The sequence below is a fragment of the Lontra canadensis genome, unplaced genomic scaffold (assembly GCF_010015895.1).
Source record: "Lontra canadensis isolate GAN:19392208 unplaced genomic scaffold, GSC_riverotter_1.0 scaffold88, whole genome shotgun sequence".
Taxonomy (NCBI): Eukaryota; Metazoa; Chordata; class Mammalia; order Carnivora; family Mustelidae; genus Lontra; species Lontra canadensis.
This window is the reverse complement of record NW_022631082.1, coordinates 6017548-6035184: the sequence shown is the minus strand read 5'-3', so window position 1 is coordinate 6035184 and position 17637 is coordinate 6017548. Positions and strand designations below refer to the sequence as shown.

The following is a 17637-nucleotide window of genomic DNA, read 5'->3' as shown; positions in this document are numbered from 1 at the left end:
GCATACAGCAGGTGCTCAGGAGATGCCTGTTGAACAGATGGCCTTTGCATCCTGGGCCCACCACCCGGGCTTACCCGCACACTACCCCCTCCCCCACCTACCTCTCCTTGTGGCAAGAGGAGGGCTTTCCTTGTGCCTGTGGGCAGAAGAGCTGAGGGCAGGGCGAGGGTCCTGAGCGGGCTGAGCCTGTCATTCCTGTTATCGGCACCAGGGGGCAGTGGGTTCCCACGTTCAGCTTTCCTCTACCCGCCCCCGGCACCCCTCACTCAGCTGGGGAGGTTGAGACATTTATCCTCCTGCTACGGGGCTGGCTTCTCCCACCACACTGATGGTGGACATAGTAGGCACTAGGGGACAGGGAGGTGTCAGAGTCCCCTGACCACCAGACCCCTGTACCACTCTGCCTCATTCATTCTCTTATTGAGCACCTAGTATGCACACAGCCCTATGCTGGGTGCTGGGGACATAACCAGGAATAAGGCAGAGAAAAGTCCTCGTTCCTTGTGCACGAGCTGACATTTGAGTGAGACAGATGGGACACCAGGGAAACAGGGATTTACAACTGAGTGTAGTCGGGGCTGTGATGGGGAACCCCAGGGGTTGGAGGCAAGAGGACCCAGAGGAGCCCCTGAGCCAGCTTGGGCAGGGAAGGGAGGGGGTCGGGGAAGACCTAAGAACCAATAGAAGTTCGTTCAGGTAAAGAGCAGGGGAACCAGCATTCCAGGCCAAGGGTATGCTGTGCCAAGGGCTGGAGGCAGCTGCTCCTTGCCCCCACACAGAAAGACAGGCAAGCATACCAATAATGCTGCACAGACTCAGACGGTGAGATTCTAGAACAAGCACTGAGCAGCCACTCAGGGGAATGGAGGAGAGAGAGGCCGGAAACAGATCTTCATGGAGTGCCAGAAATCAGAGGAGGGAGGGAGTGGAACAGCATTCTGGGCAGTGGGAATAGCAGGGGTGCTGGTGTGAAGAGAAGCTATCTTGGGCTCCACTCCATCTCTCACGGGAAGGGAGGCTCAGCCCCTGCCCGCCTCCTCAGCCCCACCCCCACCCGGCCCAGCCATGTCCCACCTGGACAAGGGCAGTCCCTCCTCCCTGGTACACAGGCACTGTCCCCATATCCTATAGTTTATTCCTCCATGCAGCCAGAGGAGGCCAAAGTCCCCGCCAAGCTTGGCCTCTGAGCAGCTGCCGGGTCACCCTCACCCCGCCTGGCTGAGTCAGGCCTCGCGTGCCCTGAAGAGGAACTGTCTCACCAATCAGGTCTGGTAGGCACCAGGGCAGGTAGCAAGCTCCAGGCGGCGGGGGCAGGGCCTTTCTTTGGAGGGATCTTTGAAGCAGGCCTTCCACCCAGATGGAGCTTGGAGTCACGGGGCTCGCAGCCCCCACCGGCTCCTGGGAGGAATCAGTTCCCACAAGGGCCAGGAGCTTGGCACTCCCAAGCCAGGTCTGTGTCTAGTGCTAGGACGGGCCTCAAGCCCCCCGTGGAGAAGATGAGGAAATGGAAACTCGGAGATGTTGAAAGATCGTCCCTGGGCCCCACAGCCTGGCCCGGGCTGGGGCTCTGGGGGTATTTGGAAACACACATTTCAGGATCAGGCTCCCCCAGTAACAAATCTGCAATCACAGATCGGACTCTGGCTTGCCGGGTAAAATTGGGCAAGTCGCTCTGCCTCTCTGGGCCTCAGTTTTCTCATCTGCAAAAGTGGGGTGGTAATGGCAGCCCCGTGTGGGAAGGGGAACAGCATGTGCGAAGCGGGAGCTGTGCTCTAGGGCTCAGAGGACACTGAGGATGTGAGCAGCTGGAGAGGTGGGGGAGGAGGGAGGGGACGAGGGCGGATCATGCAAAGTCTTGTGGGCCTTGGGGAGGACTTTGGCTTTTACCCTGAATGAGGTGGGAGCCAGGGAGGATTCTAAGCAGAGGAGGGACCTGACCTGGTTCAGGTGTTTCTGGGCTCTTTCTGGACACTGAGGGGAGAACAAACTGTAAGGGCCAAGAGCAGGAGCCGGGAGACCCGCCATGATGGGGTGTGGGCTGGAACGAGGCAGAGCGGAGGGGAGAAACCCACCAATTTTTGCTCATCTTCATGTTTCTTGCCCAGCCTGGCTCCCAGGAGCCCAAAGGTGAGGCAGGGACTTTAGCCCAGGATGGCTGCTGGCTGGGGTGAGGGTGACATGGGGTGGGGCACAGCAGAGGGATGGGCGGGGTTACACCTGGAGTCTCCTGGTGGAAGTGGCTGGACCACTCAGACAAGTGCAAGTGCGTGGGCTGCTGATAGATACACATGTCACATGCCAGGCTGGGAAACAGCCCTGCTGTGCCCTCTAGAGCTTGGGGTTGAGTGGCAGGGTATGAGGGCTCCCGGGGAAATCCAAGCCTCCCTTCTCTGGGCTCAGGATCTCATACTGATCCACTTGCTTAGGTAGGGCAAGTTCCTCTGCTTCTCTGCCTCAGTTTACTCACCTCTAAGAAGGAGGAGAATGCTAACACATCCATGAGAAAAAGAGCAGCATATCCAAAGCCCTGAGGTAGAGCTGTGCCCTCGTATCAATCAGTCCCCAATTCTGCCTGGGACATTTTCTGACCAGGGCTGGAAGGGCCGTCGGGAGGAGGAACCCGCCCCTTGCAAAGGCTTGGGGATGAGCAAGGGGTTGGCACATCCGGGGTACGAGTGAGGGCTGGAGAATTCTCGAAGACCGCTGCACTGGAGCTGGGAGAGGAACCACTGGGGAGAGATTTGAGACCACAAGTAAACTAAGACATCCCCACATCCTCCTTCCAGTGGAGGCAGCCAGGCCAGTCCAGCCTCCCGGACTGGCTTGCTCAAGCCCCAGTTAAATCACCCGGCATCTCGGAGCCCAGCTGGACCCCTCTGCTTCCCTCGTCCTTTACTGGGGAACATCCCACAGTGGCCTTAGAGACCCCCCGTGATCCCTCAGGCCTAGACAAGCGTCTGAGCAGCTCTGTGCCTCAGTTTACCCATCTGCAAAATGGGAAACCGGTCGTTCCTTCCGCACCTGTGAATTGCAGGGCCGTGCTTCATAAACGCTTGACATTATACTTATTACGGATGGTCGTGGTGATTAATCAGAGGGCAGAAAGAGCATCCCCCGGAGTCTGAAACCCCCGGCCTCGGTCCCGGCGTCTCTCTTCCCCTGCCCCCTGCAGAGCCTCAGTTTCCCCACCGCAGACCCGAGGGGCGCGCGGAGGTGGCCCGGGGTCCCCGCGCCCCTCCGGCCGGCAGGGGCAGCACGGAGCCGCCCCGCACACCCGGAAGGGCCCCGCCTCCGGCCCCGGCCCCGCCCAGCCCGGGCAGCCCAGAACCGGGAGGCGGCGGCGGTGGCGGCCACCACAGCGGGGACGGTGCGCGCGGCGGCATCGGCGGGACCCGCGCGGCGCCATGGCGGCCGCCGAGCGCCGCGCCTTCGCGCACAAGATCAACAGGTAGCTCGGCCGCCGGGCCCCTCCCGGGGACACCCGCACGTGTCCGGGCCCCGCCCCGGGGTGGCCCGGCCCTCCCCGGCCCCGGCGTCCCCCTCACCGTTCAAGCCCCTTCCGCCGGCTCCGGCCCGCTTCCTCTGGCGGGGTCCGGGGGCGGCGGGAGGCGGGGAGGGCGGCGGGGGTCCCCGCTGGGGCCGCGGCGGGGCTGCGAGTGCGATGGCGGCTGAGCGGAGGTCCGCCCTGGGCGCCGCTGGGGGACGCGTGGGGGCGTGTCCGGGGGCCTTCCTGGAGGCGGTGGCGCGGGGAGAGCAGGTATCGGGAGCCCTCCGCGTTCCTCGCCATCTCCGGGTCCTTCCTGGGTCCCCGAGTCCGAGGGCTAGGGCGCAGGAGGGGCTTTGGCGACCCATCCTCTTGCCTGGTGCGGGGCTGGGATGCTCCTGGGGCCGGGATCTGGGAACAGGGATGGTACTCTTGGAGGCCTTGGGAGGCCCCTCGGGAAGGTTCCCGTGCTCTTCCCCCACTGCCAGGGTCCCGTGCCCAGCTGTCTGGGGAGCAGGGGACAGCTGTGGATGGCCCCCCGCCCCCCGCCCTGCTTCAGGCTCTCCCAGCACCGGCTGGACGCGCTGGAGATGGATGGGTGATTGAATGGAGGGAGTGGGGGCTGGGGACCCAACCAGCTGGTGGGCAGACGGGGGAGGGGACAGGCGCCAGGCGCTGGGGGATCCATTTCCGTGGCCACTGGAGATTGTAAGAGACTCAGCCTGGAAGGGGGAGGTCAGACCAGGGCTGAAGAGTCTCTCCCCTGTCTTTGCCTCCATGGCCAGTCGGAGTTGGCCCCCCGGCGGGTCCTCTCCTCAGGGGGCTTGTGCTGGCCACGCCCAAGTGAAAGAGCTCCCTGTCCGTCCAGAGCTGGCCTGATGGAGACACAAGGAAAGATCCACCCTTGGTGGCAGATACAATGGGGTAGACAGAGGAGTAGCACAATCAAGTAGATTATATATTAATGATAAGTGCCAGTGCTATGGGGACACACATGGTAAGGAAAGGAAATGGGTAGGATGGGGACCATTTTAGATATGGGAGGCAGATCAGGAAGGCCTGGATGCTAAGGTGACATTTGAGCAAAGTTCCGAAGAGGTGATGGAGGCATCTGTGCCCATATGTGGGGGAAAAGCAATCCCAAAATGGGGGAAGGGCAAGTGCAAAGGCACTGAGGCAGAAGCAGACATAGTGTATTTACAAATAAATCATCTGACTGTCTGGAGCAGAGTGAGGAAGGGGACAGTTGGAGCAGATCCCTCAGGGTCTTGTGGGTTGTGGGGAAGACCTTAACTGGTATCCTGAGTGAGGTGGGAGCCATGAGGAGTTCTGAACAGAGGTCACACATGTGACCATGTGTCTGGAGCATAACAGTCGGGAAATTTTTATGTTCTTTTATTTTTATGTTCCCGAATTGCCTCTCTATCTTGGACCTTTGGCTTCTCTGAACCTGTTTCTTTGCCACTCAGTCTCTGTGTTCTTGGTTCCTGGCTTCCACTCCAGTAAAAAAGAGAGGTCCTAGGGTCCTGCCCTGGGGAACAGATACTATAGAGCCCAAGGTAAGAAGAGCAGAGAATGTTCCTGGGACCCCAGTGAACCACAAGCAAAAGGTTCAAGTCTTCCAGCCATCCTCTGCCAGGGCCTCCGTAACGGCCTGTTGGACACCCAGGTGTCTACATGCTCAGATCTGGGCCTGAATTCATCTAGTCAATCATTCAGTCATTCATTCCGCAGTGCCATATTGACCCGGATATTAAACAGCCCCCCAGTTTCCTAATGAACAGATTCTTAAAAAAAAAAAAAAAGATTGGGGGGACAACTTAAAACTACAAACTCTTATAAATGTAAATAACATGGACAAACATTACTGTAGTGATATAATGTGCTCATTTTTTCACAAATAAAATACAATATGGAATGGCAGTAATGGCCAGCACTCACAGTATGTTTATGGCTGGCTTGTTCCCAGTGGAAATGCCATTTGTGTGTCACCAGAGCCTGTCGACATAGGTATAACTATGGAAAGTGGGACTCAACAGTGGTTAGGTGGCTGTCGAGCATCTCTCGTGGGGAAGTGAGCCCAGAAGCGTGGGGCCACAGACTTCAGAACAGTCTCAGCAACCGTGTCACTCTTCCTGTCCTCACGTATCCCCCGTTCTTCCAGGCATCTGATTGTGGCATCTTCTCTCGCCACCCCCTCCCCCCCACCCCCCGGTATCTGATGCGGGGCCGGTGGCATTTTTCACTCAAGGAAATAGTGACTTCGTTGGAGGCGTAGGAGGACAGAGACGTGTATTAACCAAATTCCAAAGGTGCCTCTGGGATTTCAAGGAAATGGCTCCCTCCCACCCCTGTCCCCAAATATATCTGCAAACTTGAGCACACACACGTATTATTATTTTCAACCTTCATTTTTTAAAAAGATTTTTTTATGTATTTGAGAGAGAGAGAGAGAGAGAGAGAGAATGAGAGTGAGTTAGCATGAGAGGGAGAGGGTCAGAGGGAGAAGCAGATCCCTCCTGAGCAGGGAGCCCCATGCAGGACCTGAACCCGGGCCTCCAGGATCTCGACTTGAGCCAAAGGCAGTTGCTCAACCAACTGAGCCACCCAGGCGCCACTATTTTCTGCCTTTAAAATAATGGTGACATTTGACATGCATCTAGAAAAGTCCAAAGTTTAAAGAGTAGTTATAGAACCAATGCCAGGGTTCAGCCAACCGAACCAACCTGGCTGGCTCGGTTAGTGAAGCATGGGATTCTTGATCTCGGGGTCATGGGTTCGAGCCCCACACTGGGGGTAGAGTTTATTTTTAAAAGAATTAAAAAAGCAGGGGCATCTGGGGGGCTTAGCTGGTTAAGTGTCTGCCTTTGGCTCAGGTCATGATCCCAGACTCCTGGGATCAAGCCCTGCATCGTTCTCCTCACTCAGCAGGGACTCTGCTTCTCTCTCTGCCCCTCCCCCTGCTCATGTTCTCTCTCTCTCTCTCTCTCTCTCTCTCATTCTCTCCCTCAAATAAATAAGTAGACTCTTTTTTTAAAAATTAAAAAACAAGGGGCACCTGCTTCCCCCTGCCTCACTCTGCCTGCCTCTCTGCCTACTTGTGATCTCTGTCTGTCAAATAAATAAATAAAATCTTTAAAAAAAATTAAAAAACAAAACAACAACAATAAAACAACAAATGTCAGGGGAAAAGTCCCTCGGGTCAAGACAAAGGAAGTCTCGATCTCCTGGGCCACCCAACCTAGCTGCCTCTCCTGATCTGCACCTAGTTCTGTCCCTTAGCCAACTGCACACTGATGGTGGCTACCCTCTCTTCCTCACTTGAGTTATGATGTCTCCTGCTGAGCTGGGTCCCTCTGTGCCATGGGCTACTCTTGCCTGTTTAGAACGTCTCATCAATGGAATCACGTTGGGTGTCGAGGCTTGTGTGGCCCAAGTCTCTCACCTAAGCCATTGCCTGCGGCCGGGTGCATCCTTTTTCATTGCTGCATACTATTCCTCCCACTCACATTGTCTCCGTCTTTGGTCAAGGAACATGTGCGTCTTTTCCTTTGGGGTTGTCATGACCGGGCTGCCAGGAACATTCCCAGCCACGTGTTTTATCCCGAGTGTCTACGCCTCTGAGTGGAATTGCTGGACTGGTTTATCTTCAACTTTGCTCCGTCATTCCAGACGATTGTCCAAAGGGCTTTCCCCAGCAGCAGATGAGAGTTCCTCTTGCTGACAGGCAGATCATTTGTCTTTAAAATGTGCAGCCAATCCAGGAGGGCTTGGGTGGGATATAAAGAGAAATCTCCATGGTTTTATATGGACTCATCTTACCTCACTTTTTTATCCAAGTGGGAACACATAGCATCAGAGCCTTATGTCATTATCATTTCTGGTTTTATTGTCCTCCTCCCCTGGAGGGTGTAGACCTCTGTTAATCTGCCCAGCCTTGGGGTGAGGTCTGCAGTCTCACATGAATTCCCAGTGATGCCACTGCTTCATCTTTCCCCTCCGAGTGTCTGTGTAGTGTCCCATAGGATTGCTGACTTTCAGCTTAGGAGGATTTGTTTCCCTAGTAGCTCTAACCCACCACCTGATCTCAGCAGTTTCTCTCATTGCAATCCCAAGATCACTTCCTGAGGAAAACCAGTATATTTAGACCCACATTTTGCCTCCTTCTAAAAAATGTGCTCCCTGGGGGTGTCTGAAGCAGATCTGATGTGGGCATGAGAAGGAGAGTGGAAGTGGGGATGGCTCCCAGGCATGGGTCCTGAGCAGGGCTGCCCTTAGGCTGCCCTTAGGGAGCTGGGGAAGATGGCAGGAGGGCAGGTTATGTTCAGGGTACATGCCTGCATGACCCCACATGGGCATGCAAAGGAGGCAGCTGCCACCCAGAAGGGATCCAAGGATTGTCTTTGTTTGGGTGCTCCTGAAACCTGGAGGCTGCATGGGACCACTGTGGGGGATGGTAAGTGTGGACATGGGAGAGATAGGTTCTAGGACCCCTGTTCTTGGCCCTGCTTCCCGTCATGGGCAATGTGGAGTACCGTGTGCTGGGGGGGCACAGACTCACTTCTGGCCCACAGGGGTTTGATTCTGGGCACCTAACCACGTTCAGCTCTGTGAGCCCAGATGCCTCCTGCCCCTCTCTGAGCCTCGCTCACCTCCTGGGCCCCTTCCGGCCCAGCAGAAAAAGCAAGGCCAGAAATTCCAGTTTCCCAGGATCCTTTTAAGACAACTTAGTGACAGCAAGCCTTAATCGAGCACTTACTGTGTGCCAAGCCTTAAACTCAGAACAGTTCGATAAGATGTGAGTACCGCATTGAGCCCAGAGGTCCAGAGAGGGGATGGCACTCATCCCTGCTTGCCCAGGTCCAACTGCAGAGCCTGGTGACACAGGAAAGTGGCTCCTGTGGCCACAGTGGCGAGGACCTAGCCTTTTCCCACTCAGGGGCCATCTCTCCAAGGCCAAAGACAAAATGAAGTGGGAGGCCCTGCCCTCCCTCCTCCCCTCTCCCTGCTCTGGGGCCGCAACTGCAGAACAGCTGGGACCAGGGCACCGATGGGTGCCCTGTCCCGGCATTTTCATAAATCATCCCCCAAGACCCTGTGTGCCCAGGCTTCCAGAGGAGGCAGCCCCAACTTTGGGAATTTGAGGACAAATAGCTTATTTGGGACGCCCTTTGAATTTCCTGGAAGATCCTCCATTCACTCGCCCCAGACCCCCAAAACAATAGAAGCAAGACTGGGACAGTTGAGAGAGGAAGTAAATAGAATACAGAGGCAGAAGAATGAGGCTGAGGTCTCAGCTGGAGGCCCCCACGTTGGATCAGGGTCATGGTCAAGTTTTGTTTGACTTCAGAGGCTTCCAGATGACCCGCCTTAGCCCCAGTCTCCCCGACCCTGACCTGTCTTCCCCTGAGCGCACCACACACATTAATTTCATCCATGGTCCGTGGTTTGCAGTCAGCATAGCACTTTTGAGGGGGGGTTACAACTTTTCATTATGAAACTTCCAAGCACACAGAAAAGTGGAAAATGGAAGGGAATAATACCCAAACACCCAGACAGTTGCCTTCTCAATTTTAAGAGGGATTGAAGCCCAGAAGGGGTAGCCTACCTGCCCAGAGCCACACAGCTTAAAGGTCTGGGACTTCTAACTCACGATGGATTTAGGCAAGTTGAACCAGGAGGGAAATTGGGAGGGATTTGTTTCCTAAGAAAAATGTATTGGGTACCTCCTGGGGGTGGGGGATGCTGGTGTTTGGGCCTCCGTGGGGACCACATAGCCCTATTCCTGCTGTCATAGAGACCCGGGGAAGCGGGAATCTCCATGCTCCGAGCACAGAGCCTGGCCACAGGATCTTTGCACTTGCTGTATCCTTTGCCTGGGATCCTCTTCTCCAAATAACAGTGCAGCTCTCTCTCTCTTTCCCCTCCTTCCAAGCTCAGTGGAAGGAATTGAGGGCCTGGGGGTACCAAGTCCCAGTTTCCTCTGCTGGCCCCCTCCACTGTGGGTCTTACCTCTTCAGCCTCCTCCTCCCTGAATTGCAAGACCAGCACAGATGCAGGTGGCCCAGGAAAGCCACAGCCCAGATTTTGGCTACTGGGTGTGCTCTGTGAGTCATGCTGGCCTCTTAACACGTGCTCAGCCTGGTCTCTGGCTCCCTGAGAATGAGGTACGGAGTGCCCCCCTAACGCCAAGCCCCCTGCTCGGCTCCCCACTGCAAGGCTCGTGAGGTCACTTTAAGTACAGTTGGGTAAACTGAGTCTCAGAGGCAGGAGTAACTTGCCCAAAACCCCATAGCAAGGAAGGGACACATATTCTGGATGGAAGGTAGGGTGGGTAGAGGTCCCCAGATGAGGAAACCAAGGCAGGGACAAGGGGGAAGGCCAGTCGGACTCGGACCTAGGCTGGGCATCTGGGATAAAGAAGGATTTGTGACCCTCATGCCCTGCAGGGACCAAATCCTTCCATCTGTGCTTGGTGGGGGTTGGAAGGGCCCCAGGCCCAGCTTGGGGGGTGGGTCCTGGGATCTCTGTATCAGCCACAGCCCTGGGACCCCAAGCCTGAGATCTGCAGATCCTGAACCCAGGGTTCTCCCAGTCCGTGGCTTGGGGTTTTCCCTTCCATGACCAGGATTTTCCTCTCTGAGGATGAATTTATGGGCCTGAAGTGAAGTTCTCAGGGCCCCACTGCCCAAGTTGTCATGTCCTCAGTGACCCCTTCCCCTGTCCCCTCAGGACGGTGGCTGCGGAGGTGCGGAAGCAGGTGTCCCGGGAGCGCAGCGGCTCTCCCCACTCCAGCCGGCGCAGTAGCAGCTCCCTGGGGGTATGTGTTTGGGGGGTGCCCCCTCCAGGACCCTGCTCTCTAGCAGATGTGGGGTTCCCCTCTTCCCTGGCCTGGGTGGGAGTGTCCCCACTCCTCTCTCCCTGTGGGTAGGAAGGGTTGTCCCCTTCCTGCAGTGCCTAGCGGTTGGGGGTGCTCAGTGGCAGCCCCGTGGGTGGTCAACCTGATGTCACCCCACCTCCTGCTGCTGGGACCACCCAGACTCTGGGGGGGGGATGGGAGGTTCTCCCAGCTGCAGCGGAGAGGGAGTGGGGCCTGAGCAATTGTCTTTCTCTGCTGCGCTGGCCTTTCCTTCCAGCCTAACCCTGCCCCTCCAGGCACAGGGTGTGATTTCCTGCCTGGAAAGAGGGGCGGGGCAGCCCTGCGGGGAGGGGTAGAGAGTCTGAGGTCACTGTCCTCCCTGGCTCCTCACAGCTCCAACATTCTCCATGGCTCCCACCGCCCTCTTACTCGAGCCCAAGCCCATGCTCCCACCCCCTCGCCCCTCCTCAGCCCCCAGGGCACGGCCCATAGTCACCTTGCTCCAACCCAGGTCCCACTGACTGAAGTCATTGAGCCCCTGGACTTCGAGGATGTGCTCCTGAGCAGGCCACCAGACGCTGAGCCCGGGCCCCTCCGGGACCTGGCTGAGTTTCCAGCTGATGACCTAGAGCTCCTGCTACAGCCCCGGGAATGCCGGACCACGGAGCCTGGGATCCCCGAGGATGGGTGGGTTCAGCTCCCTGCCCTCCTCGTCTATAACCCCGATCTCCCTCCATGCTCCTCATCCACACCTTCTTTCCATCAAGCTCCCAACAGCCCCCAGTTCAACTCCTGGCTTGGCTGTGTGACCTTGGACAAGTTACCCTCCCTCTCTGAGCTTCCATCTCCACATCTCCAAAACAGGCAGACGGGCATGCCTCCCCCGCCCCCGCAGGCCACTGGAAAGATGAACACTCTTGCCCTGCCTCTGTTTACCCTGATTTTATATTGTACAGAAAGCTGGATGCCCAGGTGAGGGCTGCGGTGGAGATGTACACGGAGGATTGGCTCATCGCCCACAGGAGGTGGGTCTGGCTCAGGGGCAGCTCTGGGCAGAGGGTTGAGAGGCCAGGTCTGAGCCCTTTGGGCCACTCCTCCTGCTTATCTGCCCGCGCTCCCTGCAAGGGCAGCTGGACTTTCCTGGTGGGTCACAGGGAGGGCGGGTGGCCGTGCAGGCATCACATGCACCTGTGGGTGTGCCTTGATCCCTGCCGCCAGCCAGCCCTGCTCCCTCCTAGGTACCAGCATCTGAGTGCAGCATACAGCCCCATCACCGCGGAGACCCAGCGAGAGCGGCAGAAGGGCTTCACCCGCCAGGTCTTTGAACAGGACACTTCGGGGGATGAGAGGTCCGGCCCAGAGGACTCGGTGAGGGAGCCCGGGGCACGTGTGTGGGGGTGTGTGTGTGGGCTCTGGCCCCAGCTCTTGGTCACATGGGACGGGAAGCGACCCCAATGGCCTTGGACCCGAAAGGAAATGTGTCAGCCCAGTGAGCTAAAAGTTCAGGGTCATGATTATGCACATTTATTAAGGGCTTAGCGTGTACGCAAGGCTTTATACTTGTCCTCGTCTTTTATCCTGGGAGGCAGGGCCACACCCATTTTGCAGATAAACTGAGGCACAGCAAGGTGATTAGAGGAGCTTCACAGGCCCACTGGGTCTTGAGCCAGTATTCACCGGGCTCCTACTTTATGCCCACAATAATCCTACCGAGAATTATTGTTATCGCTTCCATTGTTACTATTTTTGGATGGAGATGAGGTTCCCGAGGCCCCTCCTGCTGGATTCAGGGACACAGGGTCACGGAGCTGAGTCGGAGTTTGGACCACGGTGGTCTGCCTCTGACCATATAGCTGAGTCGGGGCGGGGAGGTCAGGCGGGATACCCAGAGCCAGCGACAGTCCCACTGGGAAAAACTCTCCCTCCCCTGGTGACAGTAAGCAAAGCCCCACAGAAGGTTCTCACCCGCCCAGCCCACACATGTCCTGACCTTGGTGCCAGGAGTAGCCTCCCTGAACGGTAATAAAGGAGGGCCACCCCTCCCAGGCAGAAGGTTCTAGAAAGAGTCTCAGCAAAGCCTTAAAGTGACCCTTGTAACGGTGAGCCCGCCCCACGCGCCTCAGCTTTCCCATCTATGGATTGGGCATGAGGACAGTCTCACTGGAGCGGGATTGAAGGTGCATTTAGCTGACGCTCCGTGTTTGTACCTTCTCCACCGGCAGGATGACCCCCGGCACTCCTCGGGCTCCCCAGAGGACACCCCGCGAAGCAGCGGTGCCTCCAGCATCTTTGACCTGAGGAACTTGGCAGCTGACTCACTGCTACCCTCGCTGCTAGAGCGCACGGCCCCTGAGGATGTGGACCGGCGGAACGAGGCTGCGCGGCGGCAGCACCGGCCCCGCGCCCTGCTGGCCCTCTACCCGGCACCTGATGAGGTGGGAGCCCACAAGCCCACCCGGGGCCCATACCCACGCACCTGACCCTATGGTACCCCACAACATTCGCTGGGTGCCTACTGTATACCCTGGGGTTTTTCTTTTGTTTTTGTTTGGGGGTGGTTAAAGATATTTATTTATTAGAGCGCATGTGCACATAGAGGGGAGGGGCGGAGGGAGAGGGAGAGAGAATCTCAAGTAGACTCCCGCTGAGTGCAGAGCCCATCCCACAGCCCTGAGATCTTGAGCTGAACCGAAATCAAGAGTGGGAGGCTCAACCAACTGAGCCACCCACGCACCCCTGTACACCTCATTTTTTTATTCAGTTCCTTTTATTGAATGTCGACTATATGCCCTTGGATTTATCCCAGTAGTGTTTATTAGATACCTAGCGTTTTTTTGTTTTGTTTTTTTTTTTTTTATTTGACAGACAGAGATCACAAGTAGGCAGAGAGGCAGGCAGAGAGAGAGAGGAGGAAGCAGGAGGAAGCTCTCTGCTCTGCAGGGAGCCTGATGCGGGGCTCCATCCCAGAACCCTGGGATCATGACCTGAGCCGAAGGCAGAGGCTTTAACCCTCTGAGCCATCCAGGCGCCCCTAGATACCTAGCGTATACTCCTGTAGTCTTTCGACTGATACTTAATGTATGCGTGTGTATAGTCTCCTTAATCAAACAACTTAATCAACTGATATTAATTGAGAACCTCCTATATATGCCTATATTGACCCATATAACATTTATTGGACACCTAGTATATACTCTGTGCTTTTTTTTTTTTTTTAAGATTTTATTTATTTATTTGACAGAAATCACAAGTAGGCAGAGAGGCAGGCAGAGAGAGAAGAGGAAGCAGGCTCCCCACAGAGCAGAGAGCCCGATGCAGGGCTCAATCCCAGGACACCAGGATCATGACCTGAGCCAAAGACAGAGGCTTTAACCCACTGAGCCACCCAGGCACCCCTGCTCTATGCTTTTATCCAGTAGATTTTATTTTATTTATTTATTTATTTATTTATTTTTTGCAATCACATGAGGGTTTATTTGACAAGCTTAAGCTTGGGCCCAAGTATACCCGACACAGCGGAATAGGGACTTGGACCCAGTAGATTTTATTTTATATACACTCCTGTATTTATCCACTAGCATTTTGGGGGCACCTATTATATACTACTCTGGTCAACCAACATTAATTATGTGCCTATTGTATAATCCTTTATTTAATCAAACAACATTGAAGCAACTCAAATATCTTGAGTACTTACGTTTACCCAACCAAGTTTTTTTAAAGTAATGTCTGTGCCCAACACGGAGCTTGAACACACAACTCTGAGATCAAGGATCATGGGCTCTACCAACTTAGCCAGCCAGGCACCCCTACCCAGCCAACTTTTATTGGAGACCGCTGTTTTCATTCAGCCATTTATTGAGTGCTTGCTGTATACCCATATGTTTATTCAATCCATACTTACTGGGGGCCTAGAATATATCCCTCTGTATGTCCAGTCAGCCTTAATCAAATGTTTTCTGTAGATAGCTACGTTTATCTAACCACCTCTTAGTAGGTACCTACTGTGTACCTCTGTACTTATTTGACCAACATGCATGGCAAGACTTGGAGGTACAGCCATGAACAGGATAGACTTGGTCCTCCTCGCCTTCAGAGCTTACAGTGTAGTGGGGGAGAGGCCCTCCTACCAAGAAATCGCAACCCAGGCCGAGTGGTGCCGCAGTGAGTTGCCGAATATTGGCCTTCACGTGGCCCTCTGGGTCCCAGCCATGTGGCCCTTTGCAATAGGGCATGGAGAGCACCTGGATGAGGAGCCTGCTCAGGCCTCAGGAAGTCAGGGAGGGCTTCCTGGAGGAAGTGCCAGCTAAGCTGTGACCTGAACAGGGCAAAGGGAGAAGGAGGGGCTTCCAGGCAGGGGGACTAGTGTACACCAAAGCACAGAGACAAGGAGCTGCAAGAAACTTAAGTCAGGCTGGGGGTAGAGCTGGTCTCACGCCACGCATTCCAAGCCCTTCTTGAAGGATGTGTCCCAGCTGCCCTCCCTGGCTCTTGGCAGGACGAGGCCGTGGAACGCTGCAGCCGCCCGGAGCCGCCCCGTGAACACTTTGGACAGAGGATCCTGGTCAAGTGTCTGTCGCTGAAGTGAGTGTGCATGCTGCCCCACCCCTCCCTTCAGACGTGTGAGGCCCCACGTATGTTCCGGTGCTTACGTGCACTGGGCGCTCACCGCCCAAGCCAGGCCATGACTTTGTGCGGCCCTGAGACCGATGAGGCCATCCAGGCACTTTTAGGTGGGAAATAAGACTTCCTTTTCTCGTTCTTCAAAGCCACCAGGCCTTAAGCACCAACTGTGTGCCAGGCTCTGTTCTCAGCCCTTCACATGCATTACCCCTCATCTTCACGACGTTGTGAGACAGGCACAGGTGGGGGGAAACTGAGGCACAGAGCGGCAGTCATTGTGCCCGGGATCACATGACTTGGGAGGTCAGAATCTGGCCCTCGCTCTGCTAGGACCCAGGCTGGAGGGGGCGCTGGTGACCCTGGACCTGGCTTCCAGCTGCCCAAGGCCCTCTCCGCATCAGTCCCTGGGAGCAGCCAGAAGTGCGTGGGAATGGAGTTGAACAGGATGTGGCCTTGGACCTAAGCCCAGCCCCTCCCCTCCCCACCCTGAGTTCCTGCCTGGATGGGGGCAGGAAAGGGAGGCCCTGCTCTGGCCTGAGGCCCGGGTGGGCTGCCTGCCCCAAGCACTAGGGATGGGAACCAGCTCTGCAAGTATCCAGTCATTCAACAAACACTCATTGAGCACCTACTATGTACAGGACATGTAACCGTGGGATGACCACACAGGGCTCTCTAGGTGGGGGGACATGACATACCCAAAGCCTGAGATGTGTCTGAAGAGGGAAAAATGAGGCCAAGGGGTAGGCAGGGCTGGACCATGTAGAATTTTGTTCTGGGCACACTGGGGAGCCTCAAATTGTAAGTTTTAAGATGCTTTCCTTAGGACTTGCAGGATGAGTGGGGGATAGCAGGGCAGAGTGAGATGGGGAGGTGGTTACAGGGACTGTCAGGTGAGTGAAGATGGGACTCAGCACAGGGAGGCAGAGGACACCCCAGAAAGGGGGGCAGGAAAGCCCAGGAGTTGAGAACTTCAAGATTGGGGGCATTGTTGTGCCAAAAGCTTCTCTTATATCAGCTAAACAAGGGGCATAGTTTCAGGGGAAGGGCTCTGTGGGAGTTATATGGCTGAGGGTGGGGGGAGGCTCTCTGTGCCTCAGTTTCCCCTTTTGCAAAATGGGTCAGGCCTTTCCTGCAAGCCCTTCAGTAGGAATTTTGTGTGGCCCAATGGAAATTAGTCCCCACCACCATCACAATGCACCATGTCTGGGCTGGGTCTCAAGAGGGAGTGGGGTGTGTGGGTGGTGGGAGTGTTAGGGACGGCCTCTGCCAGGAAGTCCCCATTCACTGTAGGTTTGAGATCGAAATTGAGCCCATCTTTGGCATCTTGGCCCTGTACGATGTGCGGGAGAAAAAGAAGGTAGGAGCCCCTTTCTTCCCTTTCCTACCCCAACCTTCCTCCTTGTTGCAGGGCAGTGGGCTTCCTGGAGGTGGTGGCCCAGCTGCCTTTCGTGTCCCCAGATCTCAGAAAACTTCTACTTTGACCTGAACTCGGACTCCATGAAGGGGCTGCTGCGGGCCCATGGCACCCACCCTGCCATCTCCACCCTGGCCCGCTCTGCCATCTTCTCCGTGACCTACCCTTCACCTGACATCTTCCTGGTCATCAAGGTGCCCGCTGGGGCTGGGTCAGGGGGTGATAATGGTAAACGCCAGAAGTGTGGTCCCTGCTTTCATGGAAGAGGATGGGCAGGTCACCAAGAAGGGTGATAAAGTCTGGTCACGGAAGCACAGGCAGTGGGGCAAGCCCAGAGGAGGCTCCTGACCCAACCTAGGTGATGAGAAATCATGGAGGGCTTCCGTGGAGAAGCGATAGCTAAGCTGAGGCCCATGAGTGGGCGGCCTGGCATGTGCAAATGGACATTTAGAATGTTCTTTAAGTTGAGAGTTTTTCAGTTTATTAGGGGAAGAAAGACCTAGTTGGCACATTTGTGTGAGATTTTCTAGTTCTAGGACTGAGCTCAAATTTCCTTCCCCCAGACATTCAGTTCGGTTACATTAGAGACATTGACCTGCAGGCAGGCACTGCTCACGGTCAGTCAGACTACACAGAGATTCCCACCTTTAACCTCACAGCAGCCTCAGGAGGTGGGGGTTGCCATGGCCTCCATTTTACAGATGGGGAAAACTGAGGTACAGAATAGGTTAGGGACCTATTTAGGCTCCCACAGCCCGCGAGTGGTAGGATTGGCCTCCGGCCATGCTTGGAGTAGCCTCTTTGTATACTAACAAAAATATAAATGTAGAGAAAATATGGAGACTTGGGTTTGGAGTGGGCTCAAAGGGTGGGGGAGGGAGCAGCTGGCTGGGCAATCCAATGGCTAGCGCTCAATCCCGAGGACAGTGGGAGCCAGAGTGTTGGAGCGAGAGCCCTAGCTGGATGGAGTGTCTGAGGACCGACGAGGGGGCCAGACAGTTGGAAATGGGGTGGGATTGGGGTCCCAGCAGCGCCTCACGATCCTGCCTGCCCCTCAGCTGGAGAAAGTATTGCAGCAGGGGGACATCAGCGAGTGCTGCGAGCCCTACATGGTGATGAAGGAGGTGGACACGGCCAAGGTAAGCATATGGAGGCTGAGTGAGGTGGTGAAGGGGTCACTGAGCAGAACATATCCTGGGATCCGTAGGTCTGGGGCACTGAGCTTGTGGGGTGTGCTGGGGGTGGGTTCTCCCCCAC

At 55.8% G+C, this 17637-nt stretch overlaps 1 protein-coding gene across 6 annotated transcripts in view; it reads left to right on the top strand.

Annotated features, from left to right (window-relative positions):
* Positions 1 to 3382: 3382 nt before the first annotated feature.
* DOCK6 (dedicator of cytokinesis 6) overlaps positions 3383 to 17637 on the top strand; it is a 41858-nt gene continuing 27603 nt past the window's right edge. For all 6 annotated transcript variants that reach the window (XR_004385728.1, XM_032884051.1, XM_032884050.1 and 3 more), the window contains exons 1-10: positions 3383 to 3448; positions 10217 to 10304; positions 10855 to 11030; positions 11300 to 11368; positions 11582 to 11711; positions 12566 to 12778; positions 14842 to 14927; positions 16257 to 16323; positions 16425 to 16574; positions 17439 to 17519. Coding sequence is in view for 5 of the 6 variants with exons in the window: in XM_032884051.1 (XP_032739942.1) it covers positions 3405 to 3448; positions 10217 to 10304; positions 10855 to 11030; positions 11300 to 11368; positions 11582 to 11711; positions 12566 to 12778; positions 14842 to 14927; positions 16257 to 16323; positions 16425 to 16574; positions 17439 to 17519 (1104 nt within the window). In the remaining variant the exon portion in view is untranslated. The remainder of the gene's footprint in view (positions 3449 to 10216; positions 10305 to 10854; positions 11031 to 11299; positions 11369 to 11581; positions 11712 to 12565; positions 12779 to 14841; positions 14928 to 16256; positions 16324 to 16424; positions 16575 to 17438; positions 17520 to 17637) is intronic.